Below are 27,453 nucleotides of genomic sequence, written 5' to 3' on the forward strand. Positions count from 1 at the left end.
AAAAAAAATCAATTTTACATTAAAAAGATAAAATGATTATTAGTTTAGAACAAATTCTTTTTTTTACATGCCAATTATTGTGGGATGAATGAAGAAATTATTTTTTTGACTTATTTTTGCTTCTTATCCTATTATTATTATGGGATGGATAAAGTAATTTATATTACATTTAAAAACTAAAATGATATTTATTTTAAGGCTTTCTTTACATAACACTTATTATGGGATAAAGAGAGAGTATATTTATGATAAAAGTTAAAATTAAGAGAAAGAAGAGAAACCTTTATTTAAAGAGTTATATTTATATTTAATGAACTACATTAATTATTTGATTACAAGTCCGTTACAATATTTATAATTAAAATATAAAATCACATTTAAATTATTTTAATATTACTTTATTTTATTATTAATTATGGTTTAATGAATTACAGTAATTATTTTAAACATTGTAATTTTTATTTAAAAAAGAAAAATATTAACAACACCATCTTTTAAACATACCTTCTTTGTTAATTGAAATTACTCTTAAATTACAAAATTTTGTGGACCTTAAATTTTATTTAATGATTTTTTGTTATGTTTTTTTTTTCAATTTTTAATAATTTTCAACTAATAATAAAATAAAATATGTGATAGAATATGTGTGTCTAGCACTCCTTTTTAAGATAATATTGTAATTGTTTTTTAATAAAAAGAGAATTTAATGTAGAAGAGTCGTCTGGTAAGAAAATATTCTGACGTCCTTTTCAGGTTCATGTTTTCAGTAATTTTGTTAATAATTCAGTATCCTTATCATGAGCCTCCCAAAAATCTCCGTCACAATTTTGGCAAACTGTCAGTAGAGTTCGATGTTTTTAATCTTATTTTGATATGAAGTAACTCATTTTCTATTTCATGAACCTTCATAAAATTCTCCCTATGGCATTTTTGGCAACTGTTAAACGAATTAAATGTTTTAATCTGATTTTGGTTTGGAATAACTCACTTTCTAGACAAAATGATTTATTTAATAAAAAAATTTGAGTTTAATTCTTAATATGTTCATAATTTCCTTAAGTTAAGGATAATTATACACCATAAATAAGATTTAGAATATAATTCAGGACAAATAAAAAAGCCCACTTTCTACACCGATACAACCATGCTTTTAAAATTGTAACAAAATCAAGAGTAACTAATTCATGCAAAAGTGTAAATTTTTACATTGTAATCTAATCATGAATTATTATATATAATAACTATATTAATTTTACATTAAATATTTTAATTGTTTTTCACGTAATAACTAAACTTATTAAATTCAAAAATCAATTCAATAATTACTACTATTATGTATGTTTTGAAAAATTTACTACTCTTTTCATTTTATAATAATCATCTTGCAAAAAAAATCTCAAAATAATTATTATTTTAACTTTTTAATATAATATAAATTATTTTTTTCAGTTATATTTTTTATAATATTAATAGTGAATAACAAAAAGTAAAAATGAATTATTAATAATAAAATTAAAATTGAAAAACTATTATTCTCTCATCTATTTATTGATTTTTTATATTTATAAAATAAATTAAGATGACAATAATAATGAAATAAAAGAATAATTAATATAATTTTAAATTTTACAAAAAACAAATAAATAAATATACATTTTTCAAAAAATCCTACTATTAAAAAGAAATGAAAGTAATATTTGTCCCTTCAATCATTATTACATTTATTATTTTCTCTCTCTTTACTTGTTTTTTTCTTCTTTCATTCTCTTTCTTTTTTTCCTCTCGTAAACCTCAAAATGAGGTCTATATTCATTTTCTTTTTTTCAAGTGAATCTCTTAATATCCTCTTGATGGCCCCCACACGACTTGCAGTCAGACTCTCACGATCTTGTCTCAGAAGAACAGAGTAACCTTGCTTTTAAGGATGGGATTGTTTTTGTTTCTTTTTTTTTTTAGCATCATCAAGTGAAGAGCATCATCATGTTATAGCATTTGACCCACTCTCAATGGTCCTGCATACGTAGGACTCTTACACCCCTTCTTCAGTTTTTCTCATTTTCTGGTTCTGTTCTGTTGTTGCAGACGCTGACATGACAAAACAAGCTTCTTCCTAAGCAATCCTCTTTGCTGCTTTGACTCACCAATATAAATATCAATTGCCGTATCCTTTGCTTCACTTCACTCCTTCTCTTCTCATATTGCTTCCTTTCTTTCTCTTCTTCAAATGGAGAAAAAGGTCCCCTTTTTTTTCTCCATTCTCTTATTCATTGCTCTGCTATTTCATGGAGGAAAGGTGTTAGCTTTGAATTGCCAAGACGGATCAGAGGAATGGGGATACGTTCAAGTCAGACCCAGTAAGCCAAAGCTTCACAATTTCGTAATTTTAATTCATTTGGACATACCAACTCATAATATACTATAAGATTTCAATTTTTTTTAATCATATTTTTTGTAATTTAGCTTTAGTCGAATGAAATGATATCGTGTAATTCATGTAGTCGACTTCAACTAGTGAGATAGGGCTTTGTTGGTGTTGTTGTTTTTGAGTGTGGGAAAAAGGAATCTGGAGTGGAATTCAGCTAATACTTGCAATTCTTTTTTGCTTTGTTGTGTTGTTGTTTATCGTCATCACAGAAGCGCACATGTTTTGGTGGCTTTATAAAAGTCCATATAGAGTGGAAGATCCTTCTAAGCCGTGGCCAATTGTTCTCTGGTTGCAAGGAGGACCTGTAAGTGTTATTGAATTGGTTTGTGGTGGTATAAACAAAAACATGAACAAACAACCTACGATCTGAGATCTTTGAAACATTGAGCAGGGTGCTTCAGGAGTAGGGATTGGAAATTTTGAGGAGATTGGGCCTTTGGACAGAAGCTTGAAGCCGCGGAATTCCACATGGTTGAGAAAAGCAGATCTCTTGTTTGTGGTAATAATAATCATTATATAAAAAAAAGAGTTTGTTTAAGCTTTGTTTTTTACTTTGTGGATCTCAATTATGATCATTCAATGCTTTTTAATGTTGTGAACGATATAGGACAATCCAGTTGGAACCGGGTACAGTTTTGTGGAGGATAAGAAACTCTTTGTGAAAACAGATGATGAGGCAGCCACCGACTTGACTACATTGTTGATTGAATTATTCAGTGGGGATGAGAAACTGCAAAAGAGTCCTCTGTTCATTGTGGCAGAGTCATATGGTGGCAAATTTGCTGTCACTGCTGGGTTATCTGCTCTGAAAGCTATAGAAGATGGGAAATTGAAGCTTAGACTTGGAGGTAATCCTCTATCGAATTATATGCATTTGTCAGATTCTAGATTGGTCTTTTTGGGTGAACTCAAGTATTTCTTAACGGGGAGTTAAGGACTAATTTTTTGAGGTACTGATATCTATTTAAGGAGTTGATGTTTCTTAATATATGTTTTTCCATACACATGGGTTTGGGAATTGAATCTATGGCTACATGCTCAAGGAGTAAGTTTATCTGTCAACCATGTAATATCATGTTGGTATGTTGGTCTTTCTCAATTTATGATGATTGAAAACAGTTTTGATTTAGGAGTGGAGTTAAGTGGTGAATTTCATTTTGTTAGTTAGGAAATGGATGAAATTGTGAATCCTTTATATTAAATAATTTTAGAGCAGAAGAAGTCCAACAAATGAATGAGTTGGGGTAACTTTTTTTTTCCTGTGTAGGTGTGGCATTAGGAGACAGTTGGATCTCCCCTGAAGATTTTGTGGTACATAATAAATTGAATAGTTCTGTCCACCAATTTTTGTTGAACTTTTCCATTTTTTCAATATTCAATTCAATATTGCAGTTCTCATGGGGTCCTCTCCTTAAAGACCTCTCACGACTTGACGATAATGGACTGCAAAAATCAAACAGGTAAAATCTGTATAATTTCCACTTCTCAATTAGAAACTAACATGCAAAACAAAATGTAACATTCTATGGAAATGGCCTTGTTTTGTGTGTTATCTAACAAACCCATTTTAGAGATCAGTATAGCTGAGAGGATCAAGCAGCAAATTGAGGACGGTAAATTTGTTGAAGCCACCGACTCATGGGGTGAACTTGAGAATGTGATTGCTACCAGCAGCAACAATGTGGTACTATGATCTTCATTCAACATCTTTTTAATTGAGTTCCCTTTATAACCCACATTGTGCTTTTTTATGGAGATATAAGATTGGTTGGATGGTTAAGAAAGAAGAAATAGGGGGAAGGTTGTGGATTCAATTCTTCCTGCTAACAAAAATAACACTAACAATTAACATTAGCACACTAACAATTAACATTAGCTGACAAAAAAAATCATTGTGCTTTCGTGTGTACTACTACAACTCCTAAGAAGTCCTATATAATTTTTGGTTAACTTCAGGACTTCTACAATTTATTGGAGGATGCGGGAGGTGATGACATAGCAGCAATGGAGTTAGGGTCATATGAGAAATTATCAATGGAGAAGTACTCCAGATATCTTACTTCCATGAGGTCAAGGTCATCATCTCCTGGTGGTGATGATGATCTTGACAAGTTACTAAACGGTGTCATAAAGAAAAAGTTAAAGATCATCCCTGAGAATGTCACGTAAGTCTTTAATTCTTTGACAAGAAAAAGTACTCTCAATTTCAATGCTAACGAATCAAACGTTCTCTTAACTACTTGATGACAGATGGGGAGGGCAGTCTGGTGATGTTTTCAACTATCTTGCAGGTGATTTTATGAGACCAAGAATTAATGAGGTAAGAAGAAAATAAGTGTCAAACAAGCTGAGAACTATGGTTTTAAGCTTCAATTTAAATGCAAATATATTAGGGATCTAGTTCAATTAGTTAAATAGTATGTGTTAATTGTTATAATTTTTTTTTACCGGAGTTTGACTCTCCTTTTAAATAAATAAAAAATTATAAATATCATATTCAAGTTCACAATCATATCCTAATTATAAATAGTCCATTTGTGCTTTCTTTTCTCACTGGTTTTCTTAAAGCGGGCAAAATTTTCCTTTCTTTTTTTGAATATTTGATGTTCTTTAATTTAAAATCTCCAGGTTGATGAACTGCTGACAAAAGGGGTCAATGTTACTGTGTACAATGGACAAGTAAGGTCCCTTTCCACAACACTTCCATTGTTAGTTTCTATAATAATAAGAATTGATGATATTCATGATTGGATGAATATAATACAGGTACCACAATTATTTTATTCTAACATGTGGACTTGTTCTCAAATTAATCAGATTATTTTATTTGATCGATTTGTCGGTCTTGTTTTATCCTTCAAGTTTAATCAAATGATTCTCTTAATTTTTGTGTTTTAATATAGGTAACATCACATTCTGTCTGATTATTACAGGTCGATCTGATTTGTTCAACCAAGGGGACTGAAGCTTGGGTTCATAAACTAAAGTATGCATCTCTTTCTCTCCTAATTATTTATCCTTCAAGATTGTTGGAATTGAAAGCAAACGTCAAAGTTTTTTAATGTGTTATCCATCTTTTTTAATTATTATTCTATTATAGGTGGGAAGGGCTTAAAATTTTCTTGGCGAAAGATAGAACACCTCTCTACTGCGGAAGTGACAAATCTACAACCAAAGGCTTTGTTAAGTCATATAAAAACCTATACTTCTATTGGATCCTCAAAGCTGGCCATTTTGTAAGTACACATCAATCATCTTCTCTACAGCTATGCATACGTTTTCAATGCAACAATATTACTAGCATCAAACAAAGTCACTTGTCTTATGCTCATCCTCATCTTCTACATAAAGATGAATCCAATTCTAGTAATATTATAATTTATAAAGGTTCACTTTGATATTCACTAAAAAAAAGAATATCATATCATTTTTCTCTTAAAAAATAAGAGACCTCATAGTAAGAGTTATTTACTGAGTGATAAAGTTATATACCATTTATTGACAAATAAGAGACCTTAAAGTTATTGACTAATAAAAACATTTTTTTTATTAATTTACCATGACTTTTATTACTTTTGTAACTTAAAAAAATAATACTTTATTTTTTGTAAGAAAATCAAAATGGATTTTATAGGAATTATTTATTTATTTTAGCCACAGTTATATTCATATAATCATAGCAAAATGAGTAAAGCTTGCTAGTCAATGTCATGTTTTTTTGTACGTAAAGTTGGAAATGTGAAAGAGCTCTAATTTACTGAAGGGATGAAAAAAAGTAGCTTCTTTTGCGCTCAATGAGTATCATCTTAGGATCACTTTTTTTTTTTTTAAAGAATCTATTCATATGTACCTGTCAAAGAATAAATTTGCTTTCCCAGATTCCATCGTTCTTCTTTCTTTATCTTTTACCAAAAAAATTCAACGGGTTTTCACGTGTTTGATGCCTGCAAATTGAAGTATTCTGCTCCTTATTTTTGCTTTACCTTTTTTAGAAAAAAATACAAAACCTATATTAGTTAGATGGATCTATATATCTAACTATCTATTTATATATTATTTGGATTGATCAATTTATCGGAAGATTCCCTAAAAGAATATTAAAAAAACATTAATAAAATTTAAATTTTTAAAGTTAATAAAATTATTATAATTTTTACTTCCATATTTTAACGTGTGCTTTAAAAGTACCTAAATAACAGTAAATATTACTCATTAGAATCGACCAGGTGGAAAACAATTTTAATAATATAATTTATATTAGATGCTAGAGTCAAACTTTGTTGGCACTAGTACACCAAAAATTATTGAAGCCAAATCTATAAATTGGAAATCATTTTTCATTTTTTGGGGTGGGGATAGAAAAATATCCTTGAAATCTTGGGGGTGGGGAGAGTAAGGTACTGAAAATAATGCAAGAAATGATAAAGAAGCAATTGATGATGAGGGTGTAGTACTAGTACCACAAGATCAGATTAAGTGGTATGGTAACTACGTTATTACTTTTGTGGGCAACATTAGTGTCAGAGTCCTAGTTATAAGATCCAATGATACTGTCTCTTAAAGAAAAAAATCAGATATGTGTCTATGTTTCAGTTCTTTTGTCTCATAAAACTGCAGTAACTTTTAATTTGTTTGCTTATTGCTGCAGGTACCCACTGATCAGCCATGCGTGGCACTAGACATGGTGGGTGCAATTACACAGTCACCAGCTACTTGACATTTGCATAGAAAAGGAAATAATGTTACTACTACTCTTTGGAAGGTGAAGCAGCGTACAAGAAAAGAGTCAACAAACAAAATAGAACATGATCGTCAAGCAGTGAAAAGCAATAAAAAGACTCGTTACAGTGATCCTACTGATTGTTTGCTTTACCATCTCATTCTTTTCCGAATGTCATAATTAATTATATACTTTTTTTATCCTTGAAATTTAGTCTCTTCACTATATTCTGACTTTTAAAATGGAAAATAATTATTTCTTATTCAAGAAGATGTATATACTCGTGGGAAAAAAGAGATATTAAAAAAGGTAAAACGATACATGTAACAAACAATCCGACAGTAAATATAAATAATAAAATGTGGTATAAAGAAGGTATAAAAAATAGATGTGAAAAAGTTAGAATTCTTTGTATATAATATGCAAAAAAAAATAAAAAAATTGTCATTGAATATCTCTTTTATAAAGAGAGGAAGGTAAGGATCTTAGGAGATACAAGATTCGCCTAGTGATTCAGAAATGGTAAAGGAAACCTTGAATATTTTTTGTTTGTTTAAGTAATAAAGTTCTTTGTTTGCATTCAAATTGAACTTTCAAGATGTGAGATATAAATATACTTAACTGAATATTTTAGATGAGAAACCGTATTGTCGGGGGAGGGGTCTCTGACAAATGTGTTGCCACTTACCAATTGCAAATACTTAATGAAGGTTTCTACCATTTGTAGCTTGGGCTTCACTTTGATCAAAATCTGAAAGGAACTAGACAGAGCTTTCCTATTTAACATCTCACGAATTCCAAAACCAAAGAGCAAGGTTTCCTATTAAGGGATATAGTTGGGACCACCATTATGCTTGCAGCCAATTTCCACATAACTGGATTTTATCATCTCTTTCTCATAAATTGAAAAAAAAAATTGATTGAGATCATATGTGATGATTTAGACCATGCAATATTTTCTGATAAAGGAGTTTAGAGATGATGGAGGATTGCTATAAACATACATGATATATCAATTATTGTCTGCTTTATAAAAATCAGATAGATTTGACATTTTGTCCTCTAATTAACAACCTCACTAAGATTTCGTCCCTAGAGTTTTTCTTCTTTCAAGCCAAAAACTTGGGATTACAAGTAAGGTAAAATGTTTAGAATCTATTTTTATAAAATTTCCAATAAGTTTTCCATTATATATATAATTGATGTAAATATGATATTTTTTACATCATTGATACATATAATTTTGTAAAGACAAACAACATACTAAAAAATTTTCAAGACAAATTTCAAACATTTTTCTATTTATAAGAATAAAAAATATAATTTAACCTATGATTAATTATTTGGCGTTGGTAAAAAGATAAAAGAAAGCAAGGCATGAAGCTTCATATTTGAGAAGTAATTCAAAGACTAGTTGGTTAATAACTTCAAACTGGATAGATGTCGGAAGTTTATTGCCACAGCATTCAAATTTACTACCAAAAGGCCACCAATTACGACCTGTGATAAGCCCAAAAAAATTTGGTCATTGTTTATACGGCGACATTCATTAGTAGATCTCTTCACCGGTGGATAGTTGACTGCCCCCACGTAATAATGAGCATAAGAAGTATCTCACGATTTACCCTGTAGCAAGTTTTGTTCTGTAGCCAATTAGCCATTAAATTTATCCCAGCTACAAGTCATGTAACTGTCCGTGGGTGCAATCACACTGTCACTTACCTAGCGTCGAAACTGGAGTCAACAAGCAACCTAGAACAGGATGAAGCAGAGAACATCAATAATAACTCCGTGTATATTAATTTATTTTTTGAAAAACCAATTAAATTACTTCATATTTATGTTGCTTTTTAAATAGAGTATCAACGTTTTAGAAAATAAATCAATAACAAAAATGTATTTATAGGTTAGTTTGATGGTTGGGAAGAAAGTTAAAGGAAAAAGGAAAAAAAAAATCGTCAATTCAAATCCTCTCACTAACATTCTCGCAAAAACTAACAAGTAATATTCACCAATAAAAAGGTGTTTAAAATGACATTTTTGTTAACTTTCTTCCTTTATTTGTTGTTGATTATGCAGTGTCGTTCTTTTAAATGGCGCGATCATATATAATTTCCTATGCTCTTTTGGTTTCCTTTCTAAATAAGAAACATAAAAAAAAATAAAAATTCTTGTGATCGGATTCGTGTTAAAATATATAGTATGCTCTTTTAATACGTACTGTTAACATCTTTCACAAAACATATTTTCTACGATCGACGGGTGGAAAGTGGTGTTTTACGCAAAGCCTAGTTTAACAATACTTACTTTTATGATCATATGAAACTAATATTAACACAATAATTATCAAAAGTCATAGCAAATTATTAAAAAATTTAGAAACCATTGTCTATAAATATGATTTGCAATGGAATGATACTATATAATACATCCTACCTAATGAATAAAGACTTTATCGTTATTGATTTTTTGTTTTATAATTTAGCATATATTTCAATTGACATTTTAGAAGAAAAATAAATCAATTTTGAGATTTAAAACATGTTTTTAAACATGCTGAAATAAACATATATCTAATACAAAAAGTTGATTTGTAATAAAGCATGACTATCCCTAAGCATATTGATTTTAAGTTTCGATTAGTTGATCTGAATATCAAGTTCTTGAATGATATCCTATCCACGAGTATAATTATTTAAAGAATGGATTCTCTCGTGTTTCTACATCAGGATCTCTCTCTCTTCAATCTTCATAGACATTAAGTATGACTTTGTTAGAATTTTTTAATATTTAGAAAGTAAAAGATAAATACAAAATTTTCATGACAATTCATTCCCTAACGAGTTATGTTAGCCACATCACGTTCAACTGAAATAGGCCATTGATATTAATGAACAAAGGGGTGTGGATAATCAAGAAGTCAAGAAGAGGGGGTAGCGATCAGTAACCTGAATTACGTGAGGAAAAATATTATGTGAAGGTAAAATTATAGTACAATAACAGCTTATTTTCAAAGGACTATCTACAAGACACCAACGCACACAGATTTGGAAAATACTCCATAATTAATAGAGGATCAAACGCCAAGCAATATACACTACCTTTACACGGAGCCCTGCCAAAAAAGTCAAAGGCGAAAAGGAGCAGAAGATTCTATATGCCTGACTTGATACACAACAAATGACAGTTACTCATTCAATTTTTTCCAGTATGTCCAACCTGGTTTTCCTCTTCCAACCTTTCATAGTGGCAACAAGGTTGACCAGTCCAACAATCTGGCTTTTACTGTATTCCTGCAAGAATTAGGATGAGCTTAGTTAAAACCTCCGTGCAATTAGATGTGTAACGATACTGTGGTAGGTGGATATTCTTACCGGGTGTGCTCGTGCCCAGTGCACATATTCTGTCTCGGGAAGGTAGTAAGCCTGGTTTATAAGTCCAAGGCGTGTATTAGTAATAAACATATATATTACATACAATGGAAGTTTCAAACATGTGAGATCCCCCAATTTATAAAACAGGTCGGGCAGCAAAACCCAACTAATTCTGCCGTGTGTGGCAAAATTCATCTGTATTTGCAAACAATAAAGTGGGAATGTGTTTCCATGTCCTTCGTTGCTTACCTTGATGAAAGTTTCAACCATTTGTAGCTTGGGCTTCACATTCAGCGCCACAAAATGCTGTAACCCATTGATCAAAACCTGGTATGTGGAAAGACACAAATCCAAACTCAGCATATGAAAACTAAAAAAGAATGACATAGGAGCAAGAAGGTTGATCAATTTATTGATCATTGTCTGCGTAACATAAGAATCCATATCTGTCCCATAACATATTTGACACTTTTAAGATACGATTGCTATTAAGGTCTGAAAATCAAATTCAGTCGAAAGCAGAATGTTGACAAGTAATTTAAACAATGGTAAAATTTGTTATTACATAATTTAATAGTTGATTAAGATTAATCTAGGTTTTCCATAACTATTAATATAATAATCTGTCATATGAACTTCAAATCCAGACTATTGAAAGCACTAAAATTGATCATGGCTTCAGAAATAACCTGCAGATCTAATGACATAAGGGCTCGTCCTTCATCACTACATCTCTTCACCCGTGAAAGTCCTTCAACAAGAGTTTCAGCCACAATTTCAAGCCCATAATCCAATAATAGGTCTTGAACCTACACACACAGAAGCAGAATTAGCCAAACAAAAGTCATGTTTAAACACTAGAAATTGCTTTCTATGTTTTATTCTTTTCAACAATATAAAAGTCAATATTTCAAATATCAGTGTATATATTCATGGAATAAGTTGATTTGCATGCACTTGATACGTGTGTCTCATGATAATGAGTAACAGCAATACCTCTTTACGAATTCCTCCATGAGCAAGTCGTGTTTTATAGTGCTTAAACTCCCCCAGCAACAAATCAACATATCTATCAATACAATCTACAAGTCATAAGAGCCGAAAGAATGCAGCTTATTTCCAAGATAAAATTCTGACAAAAAAGAAACACTGCTGTATAAGCACACCCAGTTTGCAAACTACCTAACTAGGAACTAGGAACTATATCATCTACAAAAACCATGCAACATGACACTAACTCTTGGATATGCTCAATAAGCACACCCAGTTTGATGCAAACCTATAATTATAGGGAGAAATGCTGTGACCCCTCACCTCAGGTTCTTGGGCTTGTCATGTCATAACCTTTTTATGATTCTTTGATTGCTCTAATATAAGCAATACACACTTCTCTAGGGCCTTCCACAAAACATCTCTTGGCACTCTAACATAGTTGCAGTTCAAAAACAGCAACAAAACTAAATTGTAGAAGTTACACTATTTGGCCCAAGGACTCAGATATCAAAGTCTTTTATGAGATAGAAGAACATTCGGTGTCATTAAAATCATCCACTAGCATTTATAATTGTATATCCTCATCAGGAATAAAACCATGTGCTTTCACTCGACAACTTAAGTTTTGGGGATGATCGGTTCATGACATGGTATCTAAACCTCAAGGACCAAGTTAACTAAAGTTTGATCCTTGTTGCCCTCATTTTTCTAACAAAAAGTTAAAATTATGGCACAAGGTAGGTGGGCTCGTGCATTCACCCAAAGGGATCTTGCATGATGGGATGTGTTAGATATAAAACCATTTGTGTTTTCACCTAACTTAAGTTTTTAGATAGGTAGTTTGCAAAAGTCATTCACATACACAAAAAACTGAGTGTTCATACTCAAGAACATCGTTAAAACAAGATCCCAATAGTGTATATAATTTTTATAAGTACATGTAATGTGTGCTATAAGTTGTTTACCTAGCAACTACCTATACTTAATGTAAGCAACTACAAGTAATACAAAGAGGGGGAAAATGAGTTGGAATTCAAATATAAGGATGATCCAAAAATACAAACCCGTTATGCTCCATGCCGAGCTCTTTTACTTCCCATTTACAATTGGCAACACGTTCAACATATCTGTAAAAGAATGAATAAAAATTAAAAGAACAATTACATTTAAACTAGTTACAACGACCTTCCAATATGTAAACATTCAAAATTAGGTTGAATTTTTGTTTCCACAACTGAAATAGATTGTGCTGGTTAAGAGGCCAAAGATAAGACCCGTGGGCTTACAAATAAACACAAGCATAAAAAATAACATAATTTGTGATAATTCAAAAGCACATCTGTCACCAGATACAATCCTTTCATTGTATTTGACAACACAGTTTTTGAGATCTTTAAACTATACTAAAAAATAATTTTTACTGCAAACAGTTTTGAATAAAAAATTCCTTTAAAATAAAGGAATCCTAAATATGAAGTTGAATTATAGATATATCTCACATGATAAAAATATAGTATCACTTAATATATTTGGCTTTTTTTAATTTTCAGCACAACATATTTGTAGTTCAAACCACACAATAGAAAAATATTTACTAAATTAAATTCATTTTGGTATAATATAGTTTCCCTTCTCAAGTGGTTTGGTCAAAAGAAAAAGACCCAGATGATGGATGTCAATTTGATAGTACAGAAGTCATATATATTAGCAACACTTCCAAAGCAACCTTGTAGACTTTTAGCTAGGTGTACATTTGTCTTACCCATTAATGTGCAACAGTAGTCTCACTGTAGTCCGATGAACATGTTCTGTAAGATCTGGTACAGCATCCACCTAAAGAAATCCTTACGTATTAAAGATTGCCGTTATCCATACTTAGTCTTTTTCATATAAAAAAAATGCAAAAACAATTGAATCAAGTAGAAATAAAATATCAATAAAATATATATTCTAAATATGCAACCCAAACATTTATTTTATCGGCGAAAAAAAAAAACAATTTTATTGCATTGGGTACAAGGGGTACCCTACCCTTGAATAGAAGAAAGTTCACTTGCTTACACAATAAATGTTTTAGCAAGCAAACATAATCATCCACTAGAAGTCAACACTTTGATGTTATATTAACAGATATGCTCAAAAAGGCTTTTAATAAAATGGGGTTCTCTACAATGTCACAGGGCCATAACAGCGGGAAAGTGCTTAGAGGGGCAACCCCAATACCCTTAGTGAGGATTAGTCTCATATCCAAAGGATATGATAAACCTCATAGAACAAAACAAAACAAAAAAGAAGGGGAGGGGTGAGTTTAATGAGCACAGTTTTCTCACTCCTCCTAAGCCATGATAAATAGTTTCTTAAACTTGAAACCTTACAGCCACCATTGCATGCATTTTCAGATGTATGCATTTTTACTCTTCATGTAAGCATAATAAGGCCCTCCAAAAATGTAATTTTTACATAATTCTATTCTAGTGTCATGTTTGGCAAAAAGCACTGAAAAGAGGGGAAAAGGTAGCAGACTAGCCCCCGGTTTAGTTACATAACGTTGGTTCATTTCCATTACCCTCCTTCCAATTCCTCATTACCAAACAAAGTTCAGACATGAATCATGGTAAATATTAACATTAGTCAGCAGGATTTCAACTTGATTTAATCCATAACATTTCAAATCTTCATCAATGTAAAATTGCATAATGTCAACAAAGAAACCTTGAAAGATCTGTCGACATCAATTTCCACAATTGGTTAACCCACTGTACGTTAAAGATTAAGATTCCACATACCAGATGAACATAGAAATCCTCGAGTATAGTTGAATTACTTTGCAAGAGCATTGATTGGAGATGAGCTTTAGATCTATTCAGTATTCGAGCAACAAGAGATATAGTGTCAACAGCCACACATCTTTCCTGAAACATTAAAAAGATTTTATAGAGACATAAACATATCTTAACACAGATTCCTCCTTGATTCAAAATCTAAACTACATTAATGAAGAAAATATCTTTACAAGCCACCACGGAGTATAACAACATAAATTGATATAAGAAAGGGGGGAAAAGATTCCTTGAAAAAAAAAATGTTCCATTGATAAGCTAACTGATGTAGTTAGAGAGCCCAGAACCTCAAATCCCACACTAGATTCCCATACTTCCAATTTGAAACTCAAGTCCCATTCCTTGCAATTGGATCCTAACATCCCACCATGCTCATCCGGTGCCCCAGCACCCACATGGACTGGCTGTGCAGTAGTCCTAACTCCTAAGACTAGTCCTGAGTGAACACTGCAATGCCAATGTCACCACCATTGTCACTCATTTGCAGCTGACAGACATGGTAGGAAGCTCTTATACAAATTGATAACAACATTGGGAGAACCACACCACAAGGTAGTCACTGTAGTTGGAGAGCTAAGACATTGTAAACCCACCTAAAATCCCATCCTTCCAATGTGAGACACAAGTCCCATACCTTCCAATCGGATCCTAACATTCAACGCAAGTTGCAACATCTCTTTTCTACTAGGATGTCAAAATTGAGTTTAGACAAGGAGTGTAGGATCGTAACATGAATCATAAGTTTCAACTAAAATGCAAAATTAAATTTAAAAACACACACACATATATGTACAAAAAATAACAGAGATAGGAAACCTAATAATACAGCCACCTAACAACACTGCACGCAGCAGCAACCTAACAACACAACATGCAGCAAAAACACAACCAGAGAAGAAACAAGAGATGCTGGCAAACAGCAACAGAGAAGCAAAAGGGAAGGGAGTAAAGCAGCAACAGTGAACAGAGAGGAAGAGTGTGCTGTCGGTTAGGAAAGAGAAGGACAGCAAGGGTTAGAAAAGGGTTGGGCACAAAGGAAGAGAGGGGGAACTCAAACCCAGAGGCAGAAAGAATCGATTATGGCTTAGGCACAGAATTAGGGCACGAAATATGCAGAAATTGGGCTTTTCTTGTAAACCACATTGCACAGAGCAACCCCCCAATTTCCACCAGTGATGAGTTCTTTGTGCACGACTCCATTTATCCACTGTGTTGGAGCGATGATCCAGACCACTCTACTTGTGCCAGTGATCTAGCTTGACACAGATGAGAATAAAACTAAGCGTGTGAGATTGCAACACTACCATATGATGGCCAAATGTGCTAACATGGAGGATATGATGCAAGTTGCAGTGAAAACTGAAAAGTCCAATTTAACATCAGGGTTCTGGCTCCTCTAAATTGAGGGGATGTAACAAATTACAATCTCAGTTGTTGATTTTCTATTCAACAATTATTAGTGCACTTTATCCTCTAAAGTGCATTTCCCTCAGTTTAGAGAAGTCAAATCCACATATCTGCTCAACCAAATTTGAGTAGAGTGTTATTTCTGAGTCAAATTTCAAAAAACAATAATTCCCACTTTATATCCTTGAGGGATTTCCTAAAAAACAATACACAATGTCAAGTAGCTGATAAACAGTGAAAGAAATTTAAAGCATATGGCATCACAATTCTAGTCATGTGGAAAAAAATTTACAAAGTATGTGAGAACTGTTTTTTCCCAAAATGAACTTCACACGAATACCTTGAGACCCAAAGAAGTCCCTGAGGAGTGACCAAAATTTGTATTGGGAGGGTGTGTAGGTGTCAACTCAGTATGTACAAATGGTGAACCCAAAGATGTTGGTGAAGACGATTGAGACTTAATCCACTCTTCACAATCTTGATTTACTCTGGATAAAGCTGTTCTCAAGCGATCTGCATGTCACAATTGAACTCAATAACTAATGATTAATCAACTCAAAATTGGATTTAGATACCAATGTTTGAGAATCTAATACGTGACACTTACAATTAAGAGAGCTAGTTGTGCTTTTTCCAGTTGAACTAGTGTTTTGCTGACCGTTTTGCTGACCAAATGTTTCATATATAAAATAGAAAAAAATTCCAAACAATTGGCATACTCCCTGCATCAATATACTGAATCAGGAAAAAAGAATTTAGATAGAAAAAATGACAAAAAAAAAAGCACCACCAAGCTTGTATGTGTAACCTGAAAAGAAAAGGCAGGAGGGTGGGTAATGTACAGCAAGCCATTTAAGGGAAGAAATGCCTACCTTGAAGAACTCAACATTTACCACTTCCAATTTCTGCATAAGCCTTGCATATTTATCCATAGACCTTACATTTTAAGACATACAATATCTCATTAAATCCAGTAATAATAATACTGATAAAAGCTATATGGTGGAAGGTAATTAGTTCTCCAAATCCATAATGTAAAGCAACTCACTTTAAAAGACAAAGAGAAGATCCAGTTTGAGTTGTATTCTCTTCGTCATTTCCATGTGAAGAGAGAGTTCTTGAATGATGGGGTTGAGAACTTCGACTTGGTAGTTGACTGTCTTCATCAATAAAGTCAGCAAGAAGATCCTCATTTTCATCTTCTGAAACAGAATTGGCACCATTCATTTGATTGAAATCATTCTTTCTGGGTGTTTTATCATCATGAAAATTATTGGTTGAACTTCCGTCAAATTCACCACAAACTGATCCATTAGGTTGTGAGTAACCACGACCTTCATTGGAGGTTGGTAATTTTTGCTGGAAAGGGTTTCCACTTTTAATCCAGTGAGAAAACCCATTCTTCCTTGCACCAGTGTGAACCACATTGACCGATTTAGTGGAATGGACTGCACTGACATTAGTTGATTTACCACTGGATAAAGAAATCAACGGTGCTCCATCACCAATAAGACCTGCAAAACTGATCATTTGTACTGTATCTGGAGGTAATTTTAGCCAAGTCTCTTTCTCCAAAACCATTTTTAGAGCCTAAAAAGGAAAAAGGAAATCCCATTTAATCATTTATCCAAGACTACAGATTACTGATATTGTCAGATGCACAGCTTGGCATATCAACAAGCCCAAACAACAACTTAGTGATTACATAGTAACAGAACCACAAATAAGAACATGTTAGACATCCCTACATGCACCCAGAAAGAACAACAGAAGTAAACAAGTTTAAAATTTATGGAACAAAATTTTACATGAATGTAACAATCTGTCGGTTATTAAAATCTTATTGATAGCCGGAACACCATCATCATCTTGGAGACACCGTGCAGACATAGGAGGATAGAAATGACATTGCATTTTGCACGTACCAGACTCAAAAGAACTACATAAGAAATCACGATCAACATTATATGACTCTAACAACCATGAAAAGGCTTAAGGTCACTTACATGCATATTTTGTCGATGAAAAGCTATGAAATAGTTTTCACAAACAACCTTTAACTTCTGCCTAAATTCAACTGCTTCAATTCCACAAAAGGCTTCCCCAGTCAAAATAAAGATGCTGAGATCTTCATAATTTTTCAAGAATTGATGAATGCTAGCAGTATAGGCTGTAGCAGAAGAAAGCAATACTGACACACGACTTGCAGTGAGATGCCACAGATTCCTGCGTCCTCTTTGAAGGGTCTGTGAAACAAATGTTGTAGCTTCTTTGCGAAGATGGTACCAAGGGGACTCAATGCTTGATGTTGCACTGTCCTCCTTTCCAGCCTCCTTAATTGTATCATGAGAATCACTATATGGTGAACCACTAGTTTCAGTCAGTGAGCTCACTGTTGCAGATTCCTCCCTAGAAGATGAGCCATGTATTACATCTCCGGAACTGGACATAGAATTGTTGCAGGCTCTTACATCTGAATCAACTTCCTGAGGCTCACCTGGACTACAAGAAATTTCTTCATTGCACTTATTTGAAGTTTGTGCTGCTGAGTCCTGAGATTAAAATCAACCATATGTATGAGCCTGAAAAACAAATATCAACAACTATAGACCCTGTAATCATGAATATAGCTTTCTTCCCACTTCCCAATCTCTACATTGGATACATATTGAAATACTAAACAATTGTGAGAAGTGTACTCTATCGCGAACTGGTGATTTACTCAATCCATCAAAACCAAATCAAGGATTTCTCCTAACTTACATGTTAACTTGTTGAGTCTTAGAATGTTGGTTTGGACCTAACTCAACCCCAAAAGCTAGCTCATAGGGTGAGGGTTGACCCTCACTTGTATACTCTATCTTGACACTATCTCTAGTTGATGTGGAACTTGAATTTTTCTCAATACACTCCCTCAAGCCCAACACTTTTGGGCTTAGTGCGTGGATAAAATGATGGGTGACCCTTTTAATGGATCTAGGATAGGTTCTGATACCATCTTTGAATGATTTGGACCTAACTCAATTCCAAAAGCTAGCTCATAGAGTGAGGGTTGTCCCCACTTATATACTCAATCTTGGCACTATCTCTAGATGATGTGAGACTTGGGTTTTTTCCAATATTGAGTGAGAAGTGAGATATTTTCAAGATCTTAAGAGGTTTAAAATTAGGGACTAAGCAATTGGGTGGAAAACTAAGAACGACTTCTCTAACCATTGCAAAGAAAATAATTAAAAATTAAAAGCCAAGATTGACCCAATAGTAGTCGACGTAACTTTGTTTGGGGTGTACAAGTCCACAAGAATATTTGAATGCACAAAGCAAAGAGGGGGGAAAAGGCATAATGAATGGAAAAAATATATTTAAGAGGAACCAGAAATTTACCTTTCTTTCTAGCTGGAAATCCATAATTTCATGGTATGAACACATAAGGTCAAATAAAACAGCCAATGTTCGTAATAAGCATTGCCTGAACTTTGAATCAGGTATTCGAAGGCATAAATCACTGTAAGTGAGCCTGGAATTGAAATGACAACTATGAAGTCAATCTAACATAGAAATACTCATACTAATCATTAAAGGATGACAAATATGCTCGTGGAAGAAAAAGTACCAACTATTTTGCGAAAGTCCCTCCTCATCCTAAAAAAAAGGTCAACAACGTATTAATTATTAATTAATTGAGTCCTTTTAAGATTAGGTTGGCATAGAGAAATTACAGCCCTTTAAATCAACTGCACTAATCTTTAATCTGAATCCATTGCTACAATCAATAATATTGTTTTGGGGCCTCAAATATCAATAATTATGGGCAATTATCCTACTACCCACTGCAAGGAATTAAGTATTTAAGTGCTGTCAATCCTCATTGAACCAATATAGGTAAAGAAACTAAGCTTCAGTAGCCACCACATGCGCATAAGCTTATATGAAATGAAAAGTGGTAATAATACAATGTCACCATATTTACAGATGTAAATTACATGGAATAACAACCAGCAGCTTCACACTCAATTTTATTTACATGTCAATTGGGGAAAATATACTATTAACTCTCCTGCCTCCTAAACAATTTCAGAATTGAGATAGTACTAAACATGAGTTAGGCAAGAAAATGTATAACATACCTCATGCACAATAGCCTTTAATACAGAGTGTGTTTCTGATATAACTTCTTGCATGAAGAAACTCTGTATCTTTTCAGCAAGACCGGCAGTATCCCCTATTAATGCATATGCATCAATTACCTGTACCACCTCAGTACATTACCATCATTTATAATATATTTCCAATAATACAATAGCAAATATCTGCACGCACACACACAATACAATGGGGACAACAAATCATATCACATATGGGTGGGGGATTTTATAAAGAAAAAAATTATTGGTAAAGGAAGGAGAGATACAAATGCAAGAGAATAAGAAATACACAAAAACTAAACCAAGAATGCGGGAAAAACTAACCAAATAAAAAACTAAGAATAGACACTCACTGTTATATAGCCATCTTCCTTGAATTCTTGGCATACTCCCAATAAAAGAGCATCCAGCTTCTGTAAAGTTCTTCCCAGCCAAACCTGCATTAATAATACAATGGAGAAAACTTAAACAGTTAAATACACAAATACTTTGCATTGTCATTAGGAATATGTTCAGTAACATAAGAAGTAACAGATTAATTTCTCCTAACATGCAAGGAAAATCTTAAGAATAAATCATCTTAATCCTTCCTAATAGTTATTCAAAATTCACCTCCACACCACGACTCATTTCTTGTATTGCTGAAAGCTCTGACAAACTATCCAAGAGTTGCAAATACTCAGATAGGACTTGAAATGCCTGCATAATGATCAACATGAAAAATGAACATCTTAGAAGATGCCTTAGATAAAAAAACAGAAAAAACAAAAATTAGAAACTTGATGAAGTTGTCAATAATTGACCACAATCTGCATTTAATACATAGAAGCTCACCTTCCAGTAATTCCCTTCTTCTACAAGGGATTCAAGTGTTGATTGCATGTCCAAAGCACGTCGAAGTTCAGTCAAGGTTGGAAGCATGTCCTATGAATGGAAATAGATGCATTCACAAAGTTACCACCACAAGCTATTACGTATCCTAGACTAAACTACTTTATATACCTGATTTTTTTTTTTTTATCAGCGAAAATATATACGTATATTAATCTGAGTACCAGAGGTACTAATGTTACAAATTAAGACATCAAACATGTGGTTCCAGATCAGAATTGGTGTAGTCTTGATAGGAACCCATGTCTGGATACATAAATGAAAAACAGTTTTCTACTGCTGATCTACTATGCTATCCTCAACTAGTAAAGAAACCCAGATCTAAGATTACTCGACCAGTGACTTTATATACCAGATAACAACTTATGAATAAGAAGAAATCAATTTTTAAAAACACAATGAAATAAGATCATGAGAAACTGGGAAACAGAGAATACATGCATAAAAAAAACAAAACCTAAGGCTAGTTTGTACAAAGAGAGACAAAATTACCAGAAGAGCTTGTTTCTTTTTAGAATAAGAATTCACAATCAGATCCCTTGAAACCTCATTCATAGATGATGTCAAGTGTCTTCTTCCATTCTGCAAAACATAAAAAAGGAAGCAGTAAGAGCAAGATAGATAAACTAGTAAGTATCAGCTTCTTATTAGTTATGATGCTTACCATACAGATGACATTTGCAATTCTTAAGTCTTTTTCCAATTCTCTGACCAAATTCATCCCCTTCACTGGGCAAAAGTAAGTATCAGCTACTTATTCTATAGCTAAAAGAAAATGGGAAGTTGGCAACTGCAGTAAAGTTGCATGAACCCAATTTCTCAATATCTCAAAGAATTTAGACCAAAATTGTTTATATTTAAATTTAAATTAGAAATGACACTGCATTCTTCTTGATACATTAACTAATAAGGATAGAATTATGATCTTAACATGATTTATAAGTCAACCAAAGCGTAACTTTTTTTAATTTTTATAGAGAAATTAATAATAATAAAGCAAATTAGCTGACACCTTTGTGGTTTCTTCAAAATGCACCCATCCTTGCTTTATTTACTTTACAATAAACCCCCCTTACATGGTTACATAGTGTAATGTATTTCTTGGATATCGAGAGTGTCAATGTAATATATTTCAAACAACTAAGGGGGTTACTATAAGGGGGAAAAGGAGAGTATAATGTAAATTTTGAAGAAACCACAAGGGGTATCAGTGTAGTTTGCTCATAAAATAAGGCTTAAATATGAATTTTGTCCCTGTAAGTTTGCATTTTTCCATTTTGGTCCTTGCAAGTTTTTTGTTTCATTTTAGTCCATGTAAGTTTGGGCTTTTCCAATTTTGGTCCCCGTGAGTTTTTTTTGTTCATTCTTTTCCCGGTAAGTTTGCACTTTTTCAATTTTAGTCCCTTTAAGATTACAGTTTTTCAATTTTAAATTCATGTAAGTTCTCGCTTTTAGGGACCAAAATTAGAAAAAAGCAAGCTTACAAGGACTAAAAATGAACAAAAAAACTTACTGGGACCAAAATTGAAGAAGCGCAAAGTAATAGGGACTAAAAAAGGACAAAAAAAACTTACAAGGACCAAAATTGAAAAGGCGCAAACTTATAGGAACTAAATTCATATCTAAACCTAATAATAATGTTGCCCAAGCAATAAAAAATTGACAACCTTGAAATAAGCAAGTAAAAAAATGTGCACAGCAAAAATACAAATGCTAAACAAAATATCTAACATGCATGAACTCATGTACTAAAATACAAAGTAGGTATAGTCAATTCTCTCAGTTCACCACTTCAACTTACCCATTACTTCATGATGCTCCATAACATGGCGAGATAAACGCTCAGCTACTCTATCCAGTTGTGCCAATCTAAGGGCAGCCTACATGACAAAATCCAAGACCAAACATCTTCTATAAGAGTATTAATAACACATAGCAGGATAATACAACCTAACTCAATAAAAAACTTCGTACCCCATTGCCCAGAGGCTCTTCGCTATGCGAAGGTATGGGAGAGGGATATTGTACGCAACCTTACCCTTGCATATGCAAAGAGGCTGTTTCCGGATTCGAACCCATGACCAACAAGTCACCAAGGCACAACTTTACCGCTGCACCAGGGCTCGCCCTCAATACAACCTAACTCAATCAATTAACAAAATTCAAACTGTGGAGACTATAATGAGATTTGTCATGACATATGATTACATTCAGATTTCAAGCTGACAACATGAGCTCATTTAATGGTTTGCAACCATTGCTTAAATAAGCAGTTCCTGCAGCTGGCTGCCAAATCACACCACTCCAACAGTGGAATATTGTTTTGGTACCATTGCTCAATTGAAACGTAACTTAAGCAACAGCATTGGAGTTGCTCTTAAGTGCAAGAGATGACAATTTGCAATGAATGCAAGAGATGAGCATCAAAGCTAATAATATTTTACTTTTAATAAATAAAGAGGAATCATGAAGATATATATGTCAACAGTTACAACTGTTTTTTGTTACATAGAAGAATGACTCAGCAGAGAACCTAAAGAAAATTTCACCTTCAAAGATAACAAATAGTTAAAATATTTTCAACCGAGAGCAAGATTGAGAAACATGAACCACACCTGTTTTTCAAAATATGTCAGCTCATTTTCTTCAACTGGAACGTGCTCTAAAACATGCCTAATTGGATCAAAGTCCTGCAATAAAGGCATCCAAAAGAATCCATTCACCTCATAATTCATGGCGATCAAATATGAATAAAACTTCATTGAAGTGCAAACGTAACGGGAAATTTTCAAAATGGGGAATATTACATGTGTATTGCACGTGTATGAGACTATGAGGGAATTAGCAAGTTACTAATGGCTAGAGTGTATACATTGATATCAATAATAACAGACTTTCACAGTTCCATTCTTTCAAGCCTTGAGTTCATAAGAGGGAACAAAAAAATAGTTTTTCCTTTTTGTTTTCCTATAATCAGTAGAAACATGAAGATATTAAAAATATAAAACTTGTTAAATAGTAGTATACTAATAAGAAGAAGCTGTTACAAGCAAAAGTTGGCAAGAGGAGAAAAGAGTGGATAAATTGTGTCACTTCTAAAAATGAGTCAAAAGAACAAAACAATAAAAAAAAAAAATCCAAACAGAAACTGTGATTACTAATGGATATGGATTCCCATTACCCGAAGTTCAAGTTCTAAATAAAGGGATATTCAAAATTTCAAATATTAATTAAAAAAATCAAGGAAGAAGTTCAGATATATAAAACTTCCTAATATGAAGTGTTATATCAATGATCTGTCTAAGGATACAAAACTAATTCTTACTGAGAAGTTCTATGCTCTCAACCGTTAGCAACCATCTCAAGGTCTCCTGGTACAAGGACATATTTGGAAACTTCCAAAAGATAAAATTTTCAGCCATCTCTCAATAAACATAAACAAACAGAAAAGTATCTCTCCAGATTGAACAACAGAACCTCCATATGAAAATAGTTTCTGTCTAATACACAAAGGAGGCTGCAAGATAAATCAGTGCGAAATTGAAACTGGAGTGATACAGCAAGTAGCACCTCTTCATAGAATTCATCCTCCAGCTCCTCCACTACTTGGCCTTGAGGTATGCTTCCATATATTGAACTTAGTTCTTCTGAACTTGAAGAAAGACTGTATCTCTGATGAGGAGGTAACCCTGCAAGAGCACGAGCTACAGCAGCTGCAGCAGCAGCTCGAGCTGGAACCTGTTCAACAACATTTGTAAAACATGAAAATATGCTCTAACTTAAACAAATAAGGAGTCACTGCATGAACACCAACACGTGTATGAACATGAACAGCAGGATAACCACAGGGAACATTCACTAATAGGTTCACTGGTGGACTTAAGCGTGAAATTACAAGATATATTCAAAAGACTTGTAGACCACTAAGTTATCAAGATTGCTGAATAATCAACTTTGTGAATAATAGCGACCATCTAGGTTAACAAATTCGTCATCCCCGCTATTTAAGACTACTGCAATATCAGGAGAAAAAGAATCCTCACTAGAGTTGATTGACAATGTAAGAGAGGATTATGCTTTGATTGTGAAGAAAGATATAGTCATTCAATAGAAAAGCAAGAACACAAATGTAACTCCATAGTTATGATTATTAATTTAATGCCCACTAAGATTATTATAGCTACTGAGCTTTTTTTTTACCAGCAAATTTTAGTTTGTTAATTTTGTTAGGAATGTCAGTTGGAGGGATTCAAACCTGCAACCTCTCCCCCCTCCCTTCTCCCTTCACCCTTCCCCAACCATTGGATCAACCTTATATCTCCTATAGCTACTAAACTTAAAGATGAACCACATGAAAATAAGCCATACTCAAGATACTATTCAAACTTGAATACAATATATAATATATGTAAAACCACATCCTTATGACTCTGCAGTTTCTCATAGCAACTAATATTGGCAATTCTAATGAGAGCCCATTCTTTCAGTCACCCAATCTAATTCCTTCTAGCAAATCACTTTCACATTAAACCTATAAATCTCTTTAGAATAGTAAATATAACTCTATCCAACTTGTAAGCTGTAATAATTCTTGTAACCAAAACTCACAAGTTTCCACTCAAAAAACACTATATAATAAGCAACTTGAACAAATTATTCAGTAGTCCCCATGGTTGTAAAAAAATGTCAGCAACCGCAATTGCAACTGCAAAGTCAAGGGTTTTTTCACTCACCATGACCACAATTGCGACCGCATCACCCGCAATGTCAAGGATAGCAACTAAACTGCAACCGCGATTAATTTAAAACCATGGTATTCCCTACAACCAAAAACATCTCAACATCTATGGTTCTTTCCAAGTCCTCTTACACAGCCAATATTCTCGAGGATTTCATTATTTTTCCAAATCAAGCTTGCAACCGTCAATTTTATTATAAAAAAGTCTATCTCAGTGCTAACTCGCAACGAGGTGGCAGGCGCATAGCAACGGTACATACATCATCAAACCCAAAACTCGCATCAAACGCATTAAAAGCAGCACAGTTACTGCTTCTTCCTAACTTAACAACAAACACACAATACATTTCAACAATCCAATCGTACGGAGTTATCTAAAACTAAAACCACACACAACTAAAATTCCAAAAGCACACAATCAAATTCGGCGTAACACGAATCCAATGGCGAGCGAAGCAATTGTGCGTGAAAATTGCGTTTACCTCGGGGCGATCAGAAACGGGAGGGAGCAATCCGAGAGATCTGGCGGACCTAACGGAGCTCAAGATTTTTTCGCCGACCTTGGACAAATCCATTGCTCCGCCCTGGGAGAGCAAGAAGAACGGGAGCAAGAAGAAAACCCTAGAGCTCTCGATCCCTCCTCCTCCCTCGCTCAAATCGCCGTCGCCATTGAAAATGAAAGGATTCCCCAGCACGCTTCCAAAGGGAAACAAATTTGGCTGCATCGCAAACTTAAGACCCCGAGATCGAGCGGCGGCACTCGCGTTTCATAGCGAAAAACGGCTTCGTTTAGCGATCTCGCCGAGATCTGACGGAAAAATGCGATGCGAGTGAGTGAGTTCGGAACTGAAATGACTTAGTTACGTTTACTTCAGTGGCCACAGCACTGTGCATGAACGCGAGCGATCGTTGTTTGTTGGTTTGGTTCTTGTGTTGTGTTGACGATAAGTGGATTAGAATTTGGGATCAAAAACTTGGAAAAGACGACTTGGTTAAAACTCTTCTTAAATTTACGCCAATCATGAATCAACTATAATTTCCATCGAACTTGCCTGTCTAAGCCAGCGACTAGTAATTAAGTAATTAACGGTTAAATGCATAAGTAGTATGAAATACTGCATGAAGCGTATGATGAGAGACCCGAGAATTATAGGTTAGTTTAAAAAAATAATATTTTTAGAAAATTAAGTTTTTAGAATGTTTTTTAGTCAGTTTTATTTCGATTAATAAAAATATCATATTATTTTTGGTAAAATTATATAATAATAATTAAAATAACCAATAAAAATATACATAACTCTTTAATTCTTAAAAAAATTATTATTTTATTCATTCAAAAAAACATAATTTACGAAATTCATGATTTCCAAAAAATCATGATCCCGGAATGAAAAACTTTCCCCCTAATATTTCACGTATTTTACCAATAAATATTGTCTTTTTAAAAAAAAGTACTCCGTATTATTAAAATAGTCACTCGGAGTAACTAGTAAACCAATTTCTGAAATTTATTTTTATAAAGAATTAATACAATCTATAATAATAAATTAATTATTAATTTCATGACTAAATGTCTAGAAGACAGAAGAATTTAATTACGATCAGGAATAAAATTTGAAAGAATCAAATCAGGGATTTTATCTACAAATGGTGTGATTTAAATAATACATAATGTAAGATAATTAATACTTATTAGTGTGTAAATTAATTGATATGTTTAATTGGTGACTTTACATGTGAACTCTTAATGTACAGTCATGTTGAATACTAACTTTTTTATTACAATACTCACAATAAGAATTTAATCATTCATAGTAATCTTGAGCAAAATTGTTTTTTATATAAAGATACCAATATTTTTATAAAAAAAAATGTTAACGCGAAATTTTCTTTTATTCCTTTATTTGGTTTGGTTCAAAA

At 33.2% G+C, this 27,453-nt stretch overlaps 2 protein-coding genes across 9 annotated transcripts; one reads left to right on the forward strand and one right to left on the reverse strand.

Moving 5' to 3' along the window:
* The first annotated feature begins 1,777 nt into the window (after positions 1-1,777).
* Positions 1,778-7,354, forward strand: LOC100787940 (serine carboxypeptidase-like 51). Of its 3 annotated transcripts, XM_003539751.5 has the most exons (14): positions 1,780-1,906; positions 2,083-2,354; positions 2,635-2,729; positions 2,817-2,924; positions 3,033-3,273; positions 3,693-3,736; positions 3,818-3,885; positions 4,004-4,109; positions 4,382-4,590; positions 4,676-4,745; positions 5,054-5,104; positions 5,359-5,411; positions 5,526-5,661; positions 7,074-7,354. In XM_003539751.5, exons 2-14 carry the CDS (start codon positions 2,225-2,227, stop codon positions 7,140-7,142), a joined length of 1,380 nt encoding a protein of 459 aa, XP_003539799.1. In that variant the 5' UTR covers positions 1,780-1,906; positions 2,083-2,224; the 3' UTR covers positions 7,143-7,354. The 3 variants fall into 3 exon arrangements, with proteins under 3 accessions (XP_040863379.1, XP_003539799.1, XP_040863378.1); XM_041007445.1 differs by having other exon boundaries at positions 1,778-1,906; positions 3,693-3,885; XM_041007444.1 differs by having other exon boundaries at positions 1,811-2,354; positions 3,693-3,885.
* A 2,725-nt stretch (positions 7,355-10,079) lies between these two features.
* LOC100788476 (syndetin) lies at positions 10,080-26,592 on the reverse strand. Of its 6 annotated transcripts, XM_006592232.4 has the most exons (25): positions 26,016-26,589; positions 24,366-24,533; positions 23,411-23,485; positions 22,597-22,675; positions 21,460-21,524; positions 21,288-21,377; positions 20,739-20,828; positions 20,517-20,603; positions 20,258-20,341; positions 19,887-20,006; positions 19,373-19,401; positions 19,144-19,276; positions 17,766-18,311; positions 16,808-17,349; positions 16,632-16,695; positions 16,367-16,481; positions 16,100-16,272; positions 14,299-14,424; positions 13,275-13,345; positions 12,577-12,639; positions 11,516-11,588; positions 11,209-11,328; positions 10,769-10,846; positions 10,520-10,570; positions 10,080-10,438 (listed from the first exon to the last, which is right to left on the reverse strand). In XM_006592232.4, the coding sequence occupies exons 1-25, from the start codon at positions 26,256-26,258 to the stop codon at positions 10,337-10,339; spliced, it is 3,387 nt and encodes a 1,128-aa protein (XP_006592295.1). In that variant the 5' UTR covers positions 26,259-26,589; the 3' UTR covers positions 10,080-10,336. The 6 variants fall into 6 exon arrangements, 3 of the variants coding, with proteins under 3 accessions (XP_006592295.1, XP_014620085.1, XP_014620084.1); XM_014764599.3 differs by lacking the exon at positions 26,016-26,589 and having other exon boundaries at positions 21,460-21,519; positions 24,121-24,509; XM_014764598.3 differs by lacking the exon at positions 26,016-26,589 and having other exon boundaries at positions 24,121-24,509.
* Between the last annotated feature and the right edge of the window lie 861 nt (positions 26,593-27,453).

The sequence above is a fragment of the Glycine max genome, chromosome 12, assembly GCF_000004515.6.
Source record: "Glycine max cultivar Williams 82 chromosome 12, Glycine_max_v4.0, whole genome shotgun sequence".
In the NCBI taxonomy this organism is placed as follows: Eukaryota; Viridiplantae; Streptophyta; class Magnoliopsida; order Fabales; family Fabaceae; genus Glycine; species Glycine max.

Excerpts from the sequence above, each read along its gene's own strand:
- LOC100787940 (XM_041007445.1), top strand. The coding sequence starts at position 2,225 with ATGGAGAAAAAGGTCCCCTTTTTTTTCTCCATTCTCTTATTCATTGCT. Across the intron at positions 3,274-3,692 it reads ATTGAAGCTTAGACTTGGAG|GTGTGGCATTAGGAGACAGT; the intron begins GTAATCCTCTAT and ends TTTCCTGTGTAG. Across the intron at positions 4,110-4,381 it reads CTACCAGCAGCAACAATGTG|GACTTCTACAATTTATTGGA; the intron begins GTACTATGATCT and ends GGTTAACTTCAG.
- LOC100788476 (XM_006592232.4), bottom strand. The coding sequence starts at position 26,258 with ATGCAGCCAAATTTGTTTCCCTTTGGAAGCGTGCTGGGGAATCCTTTC. Across the intron at positions 21,525-22,596 it reads GGAGCATCATGAAGTAATGG|TGAAGGGGATGAATTTGGTC; the intron begins GTAAGTTGAAGT and ends ACTTTTGCCCAG. Across the intron at positions 17,350-17,765 it reads TTCATCGACAAAATATGCAT|GCTCTAAAAATGGTTTTGGA; the intron begins GTAAGTGACCTT and ends TTTCCTTTTTAG.